Source organism: Galeopterus variegatus, unplaced genomic scaffold, assembly GCF_000696425.1.
Source record: "Galeopterus variegatus unplaced genomic scaffold, G_variegatus-3.0.2 Scaffold4646, whole genome shotgun sequence".
NCBI lineage: Eukaryota > Metazoa > Chordata > Mammalia > Dermoptera > Cynocephalidae > Galeopterus > Galeopterus variegatus.
Genome location: NW_007730757.1, coordinates 67,977 through 82,336, shown reverse-complemented (window position 1 = coordinate 82,336; position 14,360 = coordinate 67,977). Strand labels below are relative to the sequence as shown.

Below are 14,360 nucleotides of genomic sequence, written 5' to 3'. Positions count from 1 at the left end.
CTAACTAAAAAATGTTATGGAAAAACAGATGAGCATGACTGGGATTATCCACTTCCATAAGGCAGTCTTTTGTATCATCAGTGTGCCATGTGTGGAATGGCCACGCTTACTGCCCTGAAGTGGGGAGTCTTGAAACGTGGGCAGTACAGGGTCGTTTAAAATGTCACTGTGGAGTGTTTATCTTGGGAGGGTTTTCTGAGAATTAAAGTACATCTCTGTCCCCTGAGAATTAATTAAAGGGGCCAACAGATCCTGAATATCCGTAGCTCTGTCCTCATAGCTTTTGAAGGCTGTTCTCTGCATCAGTGTCCTTAAGCTATGGTGCACCAGTGTGGGGACAGTCCCTGGTGCACAGGAGGAGGCAGAAGCACTGGTGGTCGGTCTGCCCGGTGCCCATAGCAGCCCTGTGGGGAAACTGCAGCCTCACTGGCTGCACATGGGTCTGCAGAGACAAGTGCAGCTGTAAGTCCGGCAGCGCGGCCGGCAGCACAAAGAACAGGAGCAGAGCCACGGTGACAGCTGCCGTTGGTCAGGAAGCTACTGAGGGTGAGCATTGGGTCAAGGGCACGGTGTCCGATCTCATTCATTCTTTACAGCAGACCTGGGAGATGGGCAATGGCATGTCCATCCCTGTTTAATTCACAAAGCAACAGGTTTGCAGTCACAGCTGGTGTGGGTATGGGGATGTGGCTGGGTGGCTGTGAGGGGCCAGTGTATCCAGTGTGTCAGGCCTTGGGGGTTTGGACTTGACCGTGGTGCGTGGGATGACGTTGAAGGTGTGTGAGCAGGTGCTCCGCAAGACCCAGTTTGCTGTCTGAGCCATAGCTCTGGCAGGGCATTGAGCATCTGGCAGAGACCTGACTGTGCGGCTCAGGCAGTCAAGGAGGGGGCTTGCAGGAGAATTGGGGGTGGGGAGATGCTTCGCCAACAGCACAGGCCTTGTTTTAATTTCTGTTGCTTCTTAAATGTGTCGCCTCCTCAGGGGATTTGGTTCTCCTCTGGTGGTGGCTAATGTCTCTCATAACGAGCACTGGGTTACCAGAAACCCCATTTCTACCCCTTTGTTTCTCCCTCAAACCTTCTTTTCAAGCAGTTTATTCTTGGAGAGGTTTGTGCTGTGTCCTGCAGGGACACTGCATACCTTTTCTACAGACACCTCACTGCCAGGGCTTCTGCAGGTAGAAATGAATAGATTGCACTGCAACTGAGCTCAGGCTCCAGCTTTCCAATGGGCCAGCTCTTGACTTCTAGGGAATGGAAAAATGTAGATGCTCTGTGGCTTCTTGAAAGCTACCTGTGCTTTTCCGACTGTGCTGTGTTGGAACCCTCTGAAAGCTAGAGGTGCGGAGAGCCTTGGGTTGTGCTGCTGCTGAGAGGTAGCAGAAATTTCCCTTCAAAACCCAGCTAGGATTCCCCACTCCCACCCTATCCTGGTACCTACGTGAAACTGTTTTGTTTTGTTTTTTTTTGAGACCGGCTGCACTGCGCTCAGCCAGTGAGTGCTGTGAGCTCACCGGTCATCCCCATATAGGATCCGAACCTGCGGCGGGAGCGCTGCTGCGCTCCCAACGCCGCACTCTCCCGAGTGCGCCACAGGCTCGGCCCGAAACTGTTTTTTTTTTAAATTGATCTTATTGCAGTGTCTTCACCCTGCGGACCAGGGGTCAGCAAACTGCAGCCCCAATTCCGGCCTATCTCCTGTTTTTAGTAAATAAAGTTTTATTGGAACACAGCCATGTCCCTTTGTTTATGTATTATCTGTGATTACTTTCATGCTACAATTACAGTATTGGGCAGAGTTGAGCAGTTGTGACAGAGACTGTATGGGCAGCAAAGCCAAATATATTTACCATCTGGCCTTTTGCAGAAAAAGTTTGTGGACCCCTCCTGGTCCTAGATTATGTCCCCGGCACCCAGTGGCACAGTGTCTGGCACACACATTGGTTAGTAAACGTTTATTTGAAGTAGATGATGTAGCCTTCCTTAGGTTAAAGTTATTTTTTGCCAGACTTTGGCATGTTGAAGAAGGATAGACTTGTTTATTGATCTTGTATGTACCTGGATTTCTTGGTGAAGGTTCTTAACTTTTTCACTGAAACTTAACAAGTAGTCTGTCTAATGACCATGTTCTTCGCTGGCTCATGTAGTTATTTCCTGAAATGTTTATCCAGCCTGCTATCATTTTCCATTCCTGTTGGATCATGGTTTTTGGTAAGTTTCATCTAGCAGTGGGATCTTTCCGTTCCTTCTACACAAAGACATTCCACCTTCCATTCTCCCCACCCCCAGCTGGGGGCTTCTGCTTGTGTGTCACAGCTGCGTGCCATTTATGCCGAACTCATTGTGCGTCTTCCCTGAGTGACTGTCTGCTCTGAGAGGGTGGGGCTCAGGCAGGAGCGCACAGTAGGTCCTTCATCAGTATCAGTGACTGAAGGAAAGAGCCGCCTGGTGAATGTGTCACTTCAGAAAGCAGAAGATGATTTTGACTCAGTGTTACTGAAATCAGGAAGACCTGTGAAAAGAAGGAAAAGACTGGATTTGCCTTGGGTGAAAATCTGGCTGTTGGAGGCCTGGCATAAATAAAATGCTGGTCTTTGAAGTCTTTGTCCAGCACCGTCATTGAGCGGTTGGCCAGAAAACAGCCATTGAGCCTGTGTTGACTCATATCAGAAGCGACTGCCTCATCTTTCCTGTCTGTGGGTAAAGCAGCAGCAGGGGCCTGGGGCCAGGGTACCCCTGGGCATTTAGCCTGTGGTCTGGCATTGTCCAGTCTGGGCTCGTGGTGGCTCCAGCACTTGGCAGTCTTGTGACCTTGAACAAGGTACTTCTCTATCCTGACTGAACCTTAATGCCCTCTGTCAAACAGGCTGAAACAGTATCTCCTAGAAAGGGTTGATGGAGTCAGGGAGCTAGGGCACGTGAGTGCTTAGCAGGGCACCCGGCTCTCAGGAATGCTGGAGGCCACGGTGAAACCCTGAATGTGTAGCAGTGGTGGTTCCCGGTGAGTTATAGGCCATCCCTCATGGCCTGGTCATCCATCAGATCCTGGCTAGTACCCAAGTACACAGTGAAATTGATCCTGTTACCTGGAAATGGCTTCTGATCGATAGAATGCAGGGAATTTTCCCTTGGTGGACTGATAGCAGGCCGAGTCTCAGGAGCCTGTTTTATAGGCAGGCAGCTGTCCGGAGAGGTGCCGCTTGGATGTTAAGCTGTCTTTGTTGGCCAGTCTTTCTGGTTATTTTTGTTCCTGCAAAGCCTGGGCCTCACAGCACTTTTTTAGATTACATGCCAAAATATGCAGACCTGGATTCACTTTTAAAGGTCCGTTTCTTTATTCATTCATTCCCCAAAGCTATCTTCATGTGGATTTTAGGCCCTTTTTTCATCTCCCTAATGGAAGTATTTTCTTTTAGGCCAGCAGCTGCTGTGGGAAAGGAGGGCGTCTGCAGGCTGGACTCTTCAGGCTGGCCTCCCAGGCTGGGTGTTGTTGGCTTGTATTTGTTTCATATGTAATACTGAGGTTCCAAATTAGATTTTGCCTGGGGATAAATAGAATTCTGTAGCCTAGGAAAGGGAGAGAAGGCAGTGGGAAGGCCGAGCTTGTGAGCCAGGGTTGGCCTACTCTCGCCTTCAAGGACCTGGCGTACCTCGGTTGGTTCTTGTCCCGTGGATCCAGGCGTGACTCAGACTTGGATGAACATGCCTCTGACCTGTCCAGAAGCATGTTCTGTCACCTCCGCCAGCTTCCTGATTCACAAGCAAATGTTTGCCTGTGCTTTCTTCCTCCCCTCTGACGAGGCTAGTCTAGCTTGTGGGAGTGTGTGTATTGATGGATAGAAACTCAGCCAATATTTGGAAGGTGGTTAAAGCCCTACTCATAGTCAGTGCTCTTGGCCTGTAGCTGGTAAGCAGAGGAGCCAGATGGGCATGGGCTGGCCGAGGCCCCAAATGTGGCACTGTTTCAGTGGTGATACATACAATTGGGGGACATCCAAGTGATAATATTTTTATTTTGGAGTTTTGTCCAGTAAAACTTAGCTTAATGGGAGAACCCTTGAATGCTATAAGGCAGGTGTCTATAAGCTTACTTTACAAAGGGCCACGTAAATATTTTAAGCTTTGTGAGTCATGTATAGCCTCTGTGGCATATTCTTCTTCAGGCTGACTATAGTTGGCTGGCCCCTGCTCTAAGAGAAAATTGGGGCTGAAAATACCTCCACCTGTGCAGTCTTCATTGTTGGAGAGTCTGAATGAACAAGTGTCAGGTTCCTCCCCCACAGGTGCCGTTTCCATAGCAGTGGTGCCTCAGTTGACTGTTTGTTAGCATCCCAAGTTTATATAGGAATATGGAATCCAATCCTTGGTGTATGGTAAGAGATGGCTGATTGGACAATAAATTATTTGTAATTGTCTGGCTGAGGGTTATTAAATTGATGTGCTTGGTTTTAGAATTGACTGGTACTTGAGAGTTCTTATCCAGGTCCCTCATTCAGTAGATGGGGAAACTGAGATCTGGAGAGGCCAACAGTGTACCCATTAGGTGCAAGACCTGGTTAAAATTGCAAGTTTAGTGCAGGTATTAGTCCAGTGTATTCCTTGTGTTGACTTCACCAAGGCCCTGTGGTGCAAGGGGTAGAAATCATTTCACCTGGAACATAGTAGGTGCCCAAGTAATATTTGTCAGATGGTTGAATTTACTGGAAGGACAAAGTTCAAGCAACAGTCATATATTGACTTGCATCTCTTACACACAATTCTAAATTCCCAGGTGAGTGACTCATGTTTGCCCTGGGTTTTTCTTTATTTTTCTCCGGAGTGCTAGGAGTGGGGCATGGTCAGCTCTCCTAGTGCTCCCTGGTGATGGGGGTGGGAATGGATCGATCTGAGAGAAGCGTGGTATGCACCAGGTAGATGCACCAAGAGCTATCTGTGTACACTCTAACCTCTGCCCACAGGTCTGGTCCTGGCTTCTGGTCAGTGCAGAGTCCAAGAAAGGTCTGTTGTGTCAGTGAACTAACTGGCAGAAGCTAGGGGTAGCACATTTTTAAAAGGCTTTTTTAGCACTATCTGTAGAAACAAAAGTATTTTCTGGTTATGTCAGAATAACATGACATTTGATTTAAGAAATCAGGCATATTAAGAAGATTCCATGTTGATTGCTCCCACCCCCAACTGCAACCACTGATCTAACCACAGATTAGTTTTCATTTTCTAGAATTTTCTATAAAGTGAATCATGCAGTATGTACTCTGGCTTCTTTCATTCTGCCTACTTATTTTGAGATTCAGAAATGTTGAGTGTATCGGTAGTCTTCGTCTTGTGGTCCTTCCTCCATCTTCAGAGAGCAGCACCCCAACTTCTGCTCCATTGTCATACCTTTCTGACCCCCGCCTCCCTCTTATAAGGACCCTTGTGATTCCAGTGGGCTTACTTAGATAATCCTGGGTAATTTCCCCATCCCAAGATTCTTAACTTAATCACATCTGCAGAATACCTTTTGCTGTGTAAAGGTAATATATTCACAGGTTCTGGGGATTAGGACATCAGCATCTTTGTTGAGGGACTGTGTAACCCTCTTTTTACAAACCCATTCAGCCTACCACAACAAGTTTGTAAAAAGAGTTAAAGAGACTGTCCCTAAGTGTCCCTGTCGTAGTCCATGGAATAGTGTCCGACCAGTGTATAAATGGCACAGGTCTGTCCCTCTGCCTGGGCCCTTCCCCCACTGTGGCATTTCCTTTTAGACTCAGGGTTAGCAGACTTTTTCTGCTTGTGGCTTTGTGGGCCACATGCAGTCTCTGTTGCACAGACTTTGTTTTTTTTTAAAAAAAACATTTAAAAAATGTAAAAATAAAGTAATTCTTAGCTTGAGTACTGTACAAAAAGAGGCCATTGGCTGGGGCCCTGGTCATTGTTTGCTGGCTCCTGTTCTAGACTGGAGGCTCTGTAAGGCAGGGGCTGCAGGATGCCATCACCATGGTGGCAATTTCAAGGGCTTTTGGTAAAATTTGTGTGTGCCGCGCGCGTGCACACACAAGCACGATAGTGCTTGGGGTTTCTACCCAAGTGGTTTTTACTTTTCTATTTCAAATTATTGGTTTGATTTGACAGAAATGTCTAAAACCTAGATCTCATCCAATTTTAATGGAGAATTTCAGTTGATTTACACTGGAGATCCTATTAAATACTTCGTCATTCTGAAGCAGGTAAGATCCAGTCTCTGTCCTCAGGGGCTTAAGACCAGCCTGGGGGAGGGATGTTAGTATTTATTAGTTATGCCTTTTGGGAGTCAGCTTAGGGAAGGGAGATTTAAAGATAAAGGGGTGTGCCCTGGACCCTAGGGCAAGGAGGTGGCCAGGACTTGAGCACCAGAATCAGAATTTGGACTCTTTGGGCCAGTTCCCACCCTGGTCATTGCCATTCTTTGCTCCTGGTACATGAGGCTGACACTGGGGAGGGCTAGTAGTGTTGAGTGGCTTCTGACATGTAAACTTGGGAGCATTTTTGCTGGTAGGTTCCTTTATTGTGCCAGATACTCCTACACACTGTAGTACCCTTTAGCATCCCTGGGCTTGGCCACTGTGTGTGAGCTTCACTCCCATCCTCGTGACAGTCAAAAATGCTCCTACACATTTTCAGACACCCTGCTATTCCTTGGCCCTTGCCTTCTCCTTTGGCAACAGCTGAATCAAGGGGGCATTGAGTGAGAGAAAGGAGTTACTTAACCAGGATGGCTGAAACCATCTGGGGAGGAGAGAAGTATTTCCCCCAGGAAGGGGTGCTGAGCTGACTACCGGGGATAGGTGTCCCCTACACACACGTATCCAACTCACAATACCCATCCTTGGCACCCACCTATGTACCTTCTTTATGAGCATTTCCTGATACGAATTGCATGCTTAGCTGTTTCCACAGTGATTGGCAGGTCTTAGGGTATCAGTCAGTATTTGTTAAATGAGTGAGAGGATGGCTGTATACCCAGTTTGTGTAAGAGCACACTTCCTTCACATTTGACATGGCACCGGGCTTGGTCTGCGTGGAGGTATGTGATGTTGGCAGTTCCCGTCTCACTTTTTCTGGGCCCTTTTTCTGGGCCCTAGTTTGTAATTGATCTTTGCTCTCTGTGTTTTATAGTCTTGGATCATAATATAGAGTTTTAAGTTTAAAATCATCTTTTGGGGTGCAAAATGCGTCCCCAGCACAGTGGATGTATTCCTCCTGGCCTGCGTGGCTTCAGAACTGGATGATGAACTGGCAGGTGTTACTGCCACAGCTACCAGCAAGTGCCTTTTATTAGTCACTGAAGGTTTTTATAGTTATCGCCAGTAAGTCGTTAAGGATGTACTGTCAGTACATTGATGCTTTAGCTATCTTTTATGTATGTTAACTTCAGTGGGAAATAATGATCACTTCAGGGTTTTGTTGTTGTTGTTTTTGTTTTTGTAATTAAGTTTAGAACCTATAGCCAAGGTTGGGTGTAGAATAAAAGACAATGATGCGAAAACACCAAGGTTAAAGGGTTTGGATCCCTGTACTGTCCACCAGCCAAAAAAAGAAAAGGCATAAAAGGCAGTGGTGTTCTTAGTCCACAGCAGCCACCCTTGGTGGCCAGCGAGCAAGTGGACACAAACTGATCAGGAAAGAGCTGATGGAGACACCTGTGGAAAATGAGCGAGAGGCAGAGGGAGAAAGCATCTTTCTTGGTTGTCTTTTCAAGGTTTTTCTCTAGGTGGAGACAGTACGGTCCCATGTGGTCCCTCCCTCGTCAGCCCTGGGGAGTGCTTGCTTCGTATTTCCACATGTGCACCTTACAGAGACCTGCTTTGTTGCCTAAGCAGATGTTTTCTCTCTGGGTGCTAGTTCTTTATTTTGGGAAGTGCATACACCCAGCTTTTCCTGAATGCTTTACTTACTTTGGTTGCTTTTGATTTGGTTTTGTTCGTCTGGAGGTGAACAGCCCTGGTAACATAAATGGGTTGTGTACCTCCCCTGTTCTGCCTTCCTTGTGTTTGATGTTACATGATGTGCTCCAAGCAGTGAGCATTTTCCATCTTGAAGAACTGTCCTTGGGCCGGCCTGTGGCTCACTCGGTAGAGTGCGGTGCTGATAACACCAAGGCCCCGGGTTCGGATCCCATATAGTGATGGCCGGTTTGCTCACTGGGTGAGCGTGGTGCTGACAACACCAAGTCAAGGGTTAAGATCCCCTTACCGGTCATCTTTTAAAAAAAAGAACTGTCCTTGACTTGGAGGGAGGACTTGGTGTGTTAAAGTTAACATTTGAGTGTGGCTGAGGTGCATAGACTCCAGCCAATTCAGACCAAGTGAGAGTAATTAACGGGTTGGCGGTGGGGGGTCGTCCCCGGATCACCTGGGTGTGTCTACAAAACACCTTTTAGATGTGAGCAAACTGCTTGTGGGTGGTAAGGGCATTTTTCTAGGGACAGAATCCAAAACTTTCTTCAGATCTTCAAGGAGGTTCGCATCCCCTAAAGAATTCTGTCCACTGGATCAGAGGTTCTGGTGGATTGACACTCTTTTTTTTCCATTTCAAAGGCAGATTGGGAGCGGTGCCGAGAAAAATTTCCTTACTAGATGACATTTCATCGCAATGTCCGATCGTTTGGGGCAAATAACCAAGGGCAAGGATGGGAAAAGCAAGTATTCGACTCTCAGCCTGTTTGATAAGTATAAAGGAAAATCAGTAGACGCGATCAGATCCTCAGGTAAGGCCCGGTGTGGGCTGATTCTTTCAGTCGTTCCCCTCCCCCCCACCCCCGCCATGAGAATCTTTGCAGCTCCCCACCTGCTCAGATACATGAGTCCATGCAAACTGGTCTTCTGGACATGTGTGGTCACCGGGTAGCTCTGGGGAAGCAGAATCACCCTCTGCTCCTTTGTGTGGTCTGATTTCAGAGCCTTGAATATCCTACTGTCATGGACTTGAATTATTTCTCCATTGACTACCTTGTTAAAGCCATGGACATTTTCATCCTGCTGGGTAGAATGGAACTTAATTTGCATTAGCATTGTACTTTTTAGGTTTCATGGTTCTGATATTCTGGAACTTGGTGGGAAAAGTCCATGTCGATCCTATCCACACCCCATGAGGACTTCATGAGTGTTGAAGGGCCCCTGTGCAGACTTGGTTTGGGTCTAGGCAGAGGCTGTCCCTTCAGGCCTGCTGTAATGAGGCCAGAGCCGTCTCGACTTGCAGAGAGAGGTGGTTGCTCTGTGGGGTGGAGGCTTCTGGGCCTGGCTCCTCACCCATGTCATAAACTCCCTGAGCCTTCTCCTGCCCACTAGTAAACTCGAAGCCTTTGTGCAGATTTCAGCAGCTTCTTTGTCTCTGAAATCCTTGGCGAAGAGCTGCTAAAGTGACTACCAAACACTTACGTTGTCTGCACTGCTGGTCTACCTCTTGTTTTTTGTTGGTTGGCTTTGTCATTATCACTTAGAGTTTGAGAGACCAGCTGAATGAATCAGGCCTCTTTCCTTCTGTGACTTTTCTTTGTGGTGCCTGTTCTATCCCTCTCTCCTCCTGCAGTTATTCCTAGACATGGCTTACAGAGTCTTGGGAAAGTTGCCACTGCCCGGCGTATGCCACCGCCTGCAAACCTGCCAAGCTTGAAGTCTGAAAACAAAGGAAACGACCCCAACATCGTAATAGTACCCAAGGACGGGACGGGATGGGCAAACAAGCAGGATCAGCAAGACCCAAAGAGGTAAGCAGCAAAGGAAGGTAGGCGGTGAGTCGGGGCCCGAGCACCATTGACTGCCCAGCTACGTTCCCTCTGGCAGAGCTAGAGAACTGGGGGAGTACAGCTGAAGCTTCCTTCTCTCTGACTCCTGTTGCTTAGTGTGTTTCTTGCTTCTTGCCTTCATTTTTCCTGGCGTTTCCAGCTGATTTATCAGTGTGTCTGTGAGCAGCCTTGTCCCCAGTGACCGGTGTCCCCCTGTGCCTTATTAGGAAAGGCCTCATCACCCCAGAGGAGCTAATGCAGTGATTCAGAGCCTGTTCCTATAAGAACTGCTGTGGGCAGAGAGGGTGGTTGCACACTTTGTTCTTAGGGGTAGGTGTCCCTTTGTGCTGAGCTCCAGGTGGAACAGAATGCAGCCTCCTCAACGGTAGGCACAGCAGCTTCCCAGACAGAGATGATTGCTGCTGTTGCTCTAAACAGACCCAGTTATTAGTGAAAACAACACAGACTCCTCATCACCCAGGGTCGCTGTAGGCCATCCTCCCTGGGGGCCCACCTCCTGCCAGCACAGCACTTAGAGAAGCCTTAAGAGGCTGAGGGTCTGGCACAGTGTTGTCATTAGAGAAATAAGCAACTGTGGCTGTTGCTGGGTGCCGAAAACACGAGGCCTGGGCTGCCTGGGGTGCACCTGTGTGAGCTCCTCAGGTGTCTGAGCCTTCGTCTCCTTCCCCTGCGAGTCTTCTCTCACTGTTCCACCAGTGATACGGGTGTCCAGGGAAGAGGATTTGTTCTGGGAGGGACTCAGGGAGGTATAGGACCTTGCCGAGGCTGGCAGACAGAAACCTGCTGCTGGGCTTTGCGTCTTGACAATGAAAACAAAAATAGTCCAGTCCCATGGGTCCTTCTGCCCCTGCATCTCTTGTGGTCTCCCTGCTGATGATGCCAGACAGTAAATGTGACCTGGACGCAGCCTGCCAGCCAGTGACCTTTTCTTTCAAGCCTATGCCGGAAGTGGGCATGGCAGCTTTTGTTAAACTGTTGCCTATGGTTGTTCAGACAAGATGTTGAGAGTGAGCAAATAATCCAGCCAGATGATTATAAAGTATTAATAACCAAAATAGGGTCTTATAAATTATTTACAAGTGTTTTCTAATAGTTTGCTTAGGGATCCTATTCATTGGCCACAGCCCTGCCTGTGATTTCCAGCCAGATGATTTATTAGCTTGATGGAACCTGGAGAGTTATTTGAGCCTCAGTGTCCTCCCTTGATGTAGGAATATGTTACCTGGCTCTGGGGTGGATATGAAGAATCAAGGATGAATTGATGGAATAACACAGATTAAGAATTTAGCACAGAGCCTGGCACACAGAAGGGCGTCCAGATGGCACCCACTGCAAGCCCTTCAGTGAAACAAATATTGCACATTTCAGTGGAAGCACCGCAATGCCTCTGCTACTGAAAGTTCTAGAGAGAAGCGGACACAGAGTCTCTCCACCTCCTTTTATCCAGTCTTACCCAGCATTGGCATAGAAAGTATCAGGTGACATTAATGAGGGCCGGTCCTGCTAGAACACGTCTGCCAGGGAAGAGGTGAAGAGGCGAGTGTTGGAGAAGTTAGAAAACCCCAGGGGTGTTTCTCTACTGCCTAGGCCATGTCCTCCCTCAGGGGTATCAGGGAGGTGGCGGAGTGGGGTGGGGGTGGGCCCATGGTGGTGAAGAACACAGAAGTGCCACAATCTGGCTTCTACTTTAGGTAGAAGGTGACATGAGAGGATGATCAATGGCCTTCGTTTTGTAATAGTCATGAATGGTGAGTTACTTGGGTCAAGTGAACCTTGGAAGAGTGTGTCTGCATAGAATTTGGCTTCGGCTTTCAGTTAAGCCACTGGCATTGGATGGATTCTCGCCAAGTGGATGGCTGCCCTCCTTGAATCTCTTGTTGAATGGAAAGTTGAATAGAAAGAGTGACTAGAAAGCTGCTGAGTCAGAGCAGAATTCTTCATTCAGAGTCCTTTCTTGTGGATCTCTCAAAAGATTACTTGTGGAGTATAAATTGACTGGCACAACTTTTTTTGGAGGACAGTTTGGCAATATCTTTTAAACTTCAGAAGATCTTTCGATCCAGCAGTTCTACTTCTAAGATCCTATGCTATTGAATTACTTACAGAAATGTGTGCAAAGATATGTATACAAAAGTGCTGATTGTAGTTTTCTCTGTAATAAAAACCCCAAACTGGAGATTAGGGAAATTATGGCCTATCCAATTGTGCTGTGTTGTTGCTGAAAGAAAGAAGTATTGTTGTGAAAAGACATTCACAGACATGAAGTAAAAACCAAGGTATGGAATTGTATGTGTGATGTTATCCTACTGGTTTAAAAAAAAAAGTATTAACACATGTATAGAGAAATCTGCCTGGAGTTTCTCTGGAAGATGAGATTGTGACAAATTCTGTTATATATATTTATAAATTTATTTTTACTATGAGCATGTATTTCTTTTATAAGCCAAGAAAAGGTAAAAAGTCTGCTTGTGTTTCAAAGCATTCAGCCAACTCTCTGAGTGGGTGTGGGCTCTATGTCAGGAGCAAGGGGCTCGGGCCCCTTCCCTCCCGTGACTTAGTTTTCCTCTTGGCAACTCCTCCATCACTTCCATTGTTTACAATGAGCTTTCAGTTTTTGCAGATAGAAAGCTCTACCAGAAAGCAGAGGACTGTCTTGTCCTGTAAAATGTCATTGAATAGATTTCAGACATGGTTCAGTTTCTCATTAGTTTTTGCCAGCATAAGTGTCTGCTGGGGAAAGTATTATTTTTACTGGCAGAGGAGGTCTTGCTCTGAGTGAGCAGTGGAGCAGCTGTGGCTCTTGGAAATGCATATGCCTATGCTGCATCTAATGCCCACTGTTTGTCCTGCCTTTGTCTAGTTCCAGTGTGACGGCCTCTCAGCAGCCGGAGTCGCTGCCGCAGCCGGGTTTGCAGAAATCTGTCTCCAATTTGCAGAAGCCGACACAGTCAATCAGTCAGGAGGTAGGTGCTGTTTCCTGGGCATTGTAGCCCCTAAAGGTCCCTATTGTTGGGGACTGATAGGAGTTGTTGCTGGGAAGAATGACCTGTTCATTCTAGAGACAAACATGAGTGACTTCAGAAAGTGAGCATGGGAAATTGTTGTGGTGTGATGAAGAAATTTAATCTGCAACTTTTGGAGAAAGATCCCAGGTCCAGAATAGAATACAGACACCTACTTTGATTCCCGTTGATTTATCTGGAGGTAAAGTCACTCAGGCTAGACAGCAGGCTAGCTCAGGGTTTCCCTAAATGTGCTCCATGGAAACTAGTGTTATAAGAAGACAAAAAGTGTTAAGCCACTTTTAAAAAGTTTAATGGTCAGGTGAATTTGAAAAACAAAATTTAGCATACTCCTTTACTGCAATACCTCTCAGTGCCTTGAATTTGCTAATGTGTACTATGAATCTATAAGAACAAGACATAATGGACAGCATTCCCCAAAGTTACCTGTCCTAGGATACCTTTCTTAACTGAGAGTCTCTAAGGACTTATGTCTGTCAGAACACATTCTGGAAAATATTGAGTTATAACCCTTAATTTGTTGATACATTTAAAATGTTTCTCCAAACAGAAAGTTATGATTTAACCAAGCAAGAGCTCGTAATACACTCAGTTCATCAGAATCTGGATGTGGGTTTACAGAGATCAGCAGGAGGATGTGCTCTATTTAGCTAGTAGCTATAAATCTAGATGAGAGGTCCATGAATTTTTTAGAAGACAAAAAGAAATGTAGACATAGACACCTGTTACTCACCAGCTCTCTTTACAAGAACTTGAAGTACCGTATTTTGCTTGTGTAGTTCTGTCTGGGCATTGTGAGGTCTGAAGTGTCATCTGCTCTCTGCTCTAACCACATTTGGGAAAGTATGTGGCTTTGCCCCCACCCAACACTGAACTGTGCTTTTGAAGTTAAGGACAAAGAAGGAAAGAGATCCATGTTCATGTGAGACTCCATATTCATTGGCCTAAACCCACTGGGGCCTGTTGACCAGTCACAGCAGGTAGAGTCAAGTTCATTTCTGTTTCCCAGAATTTGAAACTGAGATTATGGAGCCATGGTTTTTCAGCCCTGGCTGTACATCAGACTCTTTTCTGAGCTAGTTAAAAAATGTACATGCCTGGACCCTACCACTGGAGACTGGTATGTCCTGGGCATGTGCTTAAATAATCACTGAAGGGGCTGTGCTGTGATCAGGGTGGAGGAGCCCCAACCTGGTGCTACCACATGGGTCATTTCACCCAGCGCTCAGCTCTTAGCTACCACCTGGTTTTCTCTCAATGCAGAAGGGGGTAAGAAGATGAGAGACCCAATGTTTTGCTTTTAGAACATCTCAGAGGTATTACAGCAGCTCTGCCCTCAGGATAAAGTTTGCCAGAAATATTAGTATCCCCTTCTTGGTCTTTTAGGCATCCTGTCCAGTTAGTGCCTTTGAGTGGAGGAAGGCGAGACATCTCTATGTTTACAGACACCAAGTGCAGGGCATGGGATCACGTATGAGAACGGGGAGAGGAGGAGTTGGGTGAGACCAGCCTCAGGACCCCTCTGCATGCTGCTGGGGCTGAAGGCTCTCCCAGCTCTCTTGAGAGCCTGT

The 14,360-nt window shown here is 46.9% G+C and overlaps 1 protein-coding gene across 5 annotated transcripts in view; it reads left to right on the top strand.

Annotated features, from left to right (window-relative positions):
* The window catches only part of PRRC2B (proline-rich coiled-coil 2B), an 87,197-nt gene that overhangs the window by 18,623 nt on the left and 54,214 nt on the right, over positions 1-14,360 (top strand). For all 5 annotated transcript variants that reach the window (XM_008588044.1, XM_008588046.1, XM_008588042.1 and 2 more), the window contains exons 2-4: positions 8,559-8,728; positions 9,550-9,727; positions 12,627-12,729. In XM_008588044.1, coding sequence (XP_008586266.1) covers positions 8,614-8,728; positions 9,550-9,727; positions 12,627-12,729 — 396 coding nt within the window. In that variant the 5' untranslated portion in view covers positions 8,559-8,613. The remainder of the gene's footprint in view (positions 1-8,558; positions 8,729-9,549; positions 9,728-12,626; positions 12,730-14,360) is intronic.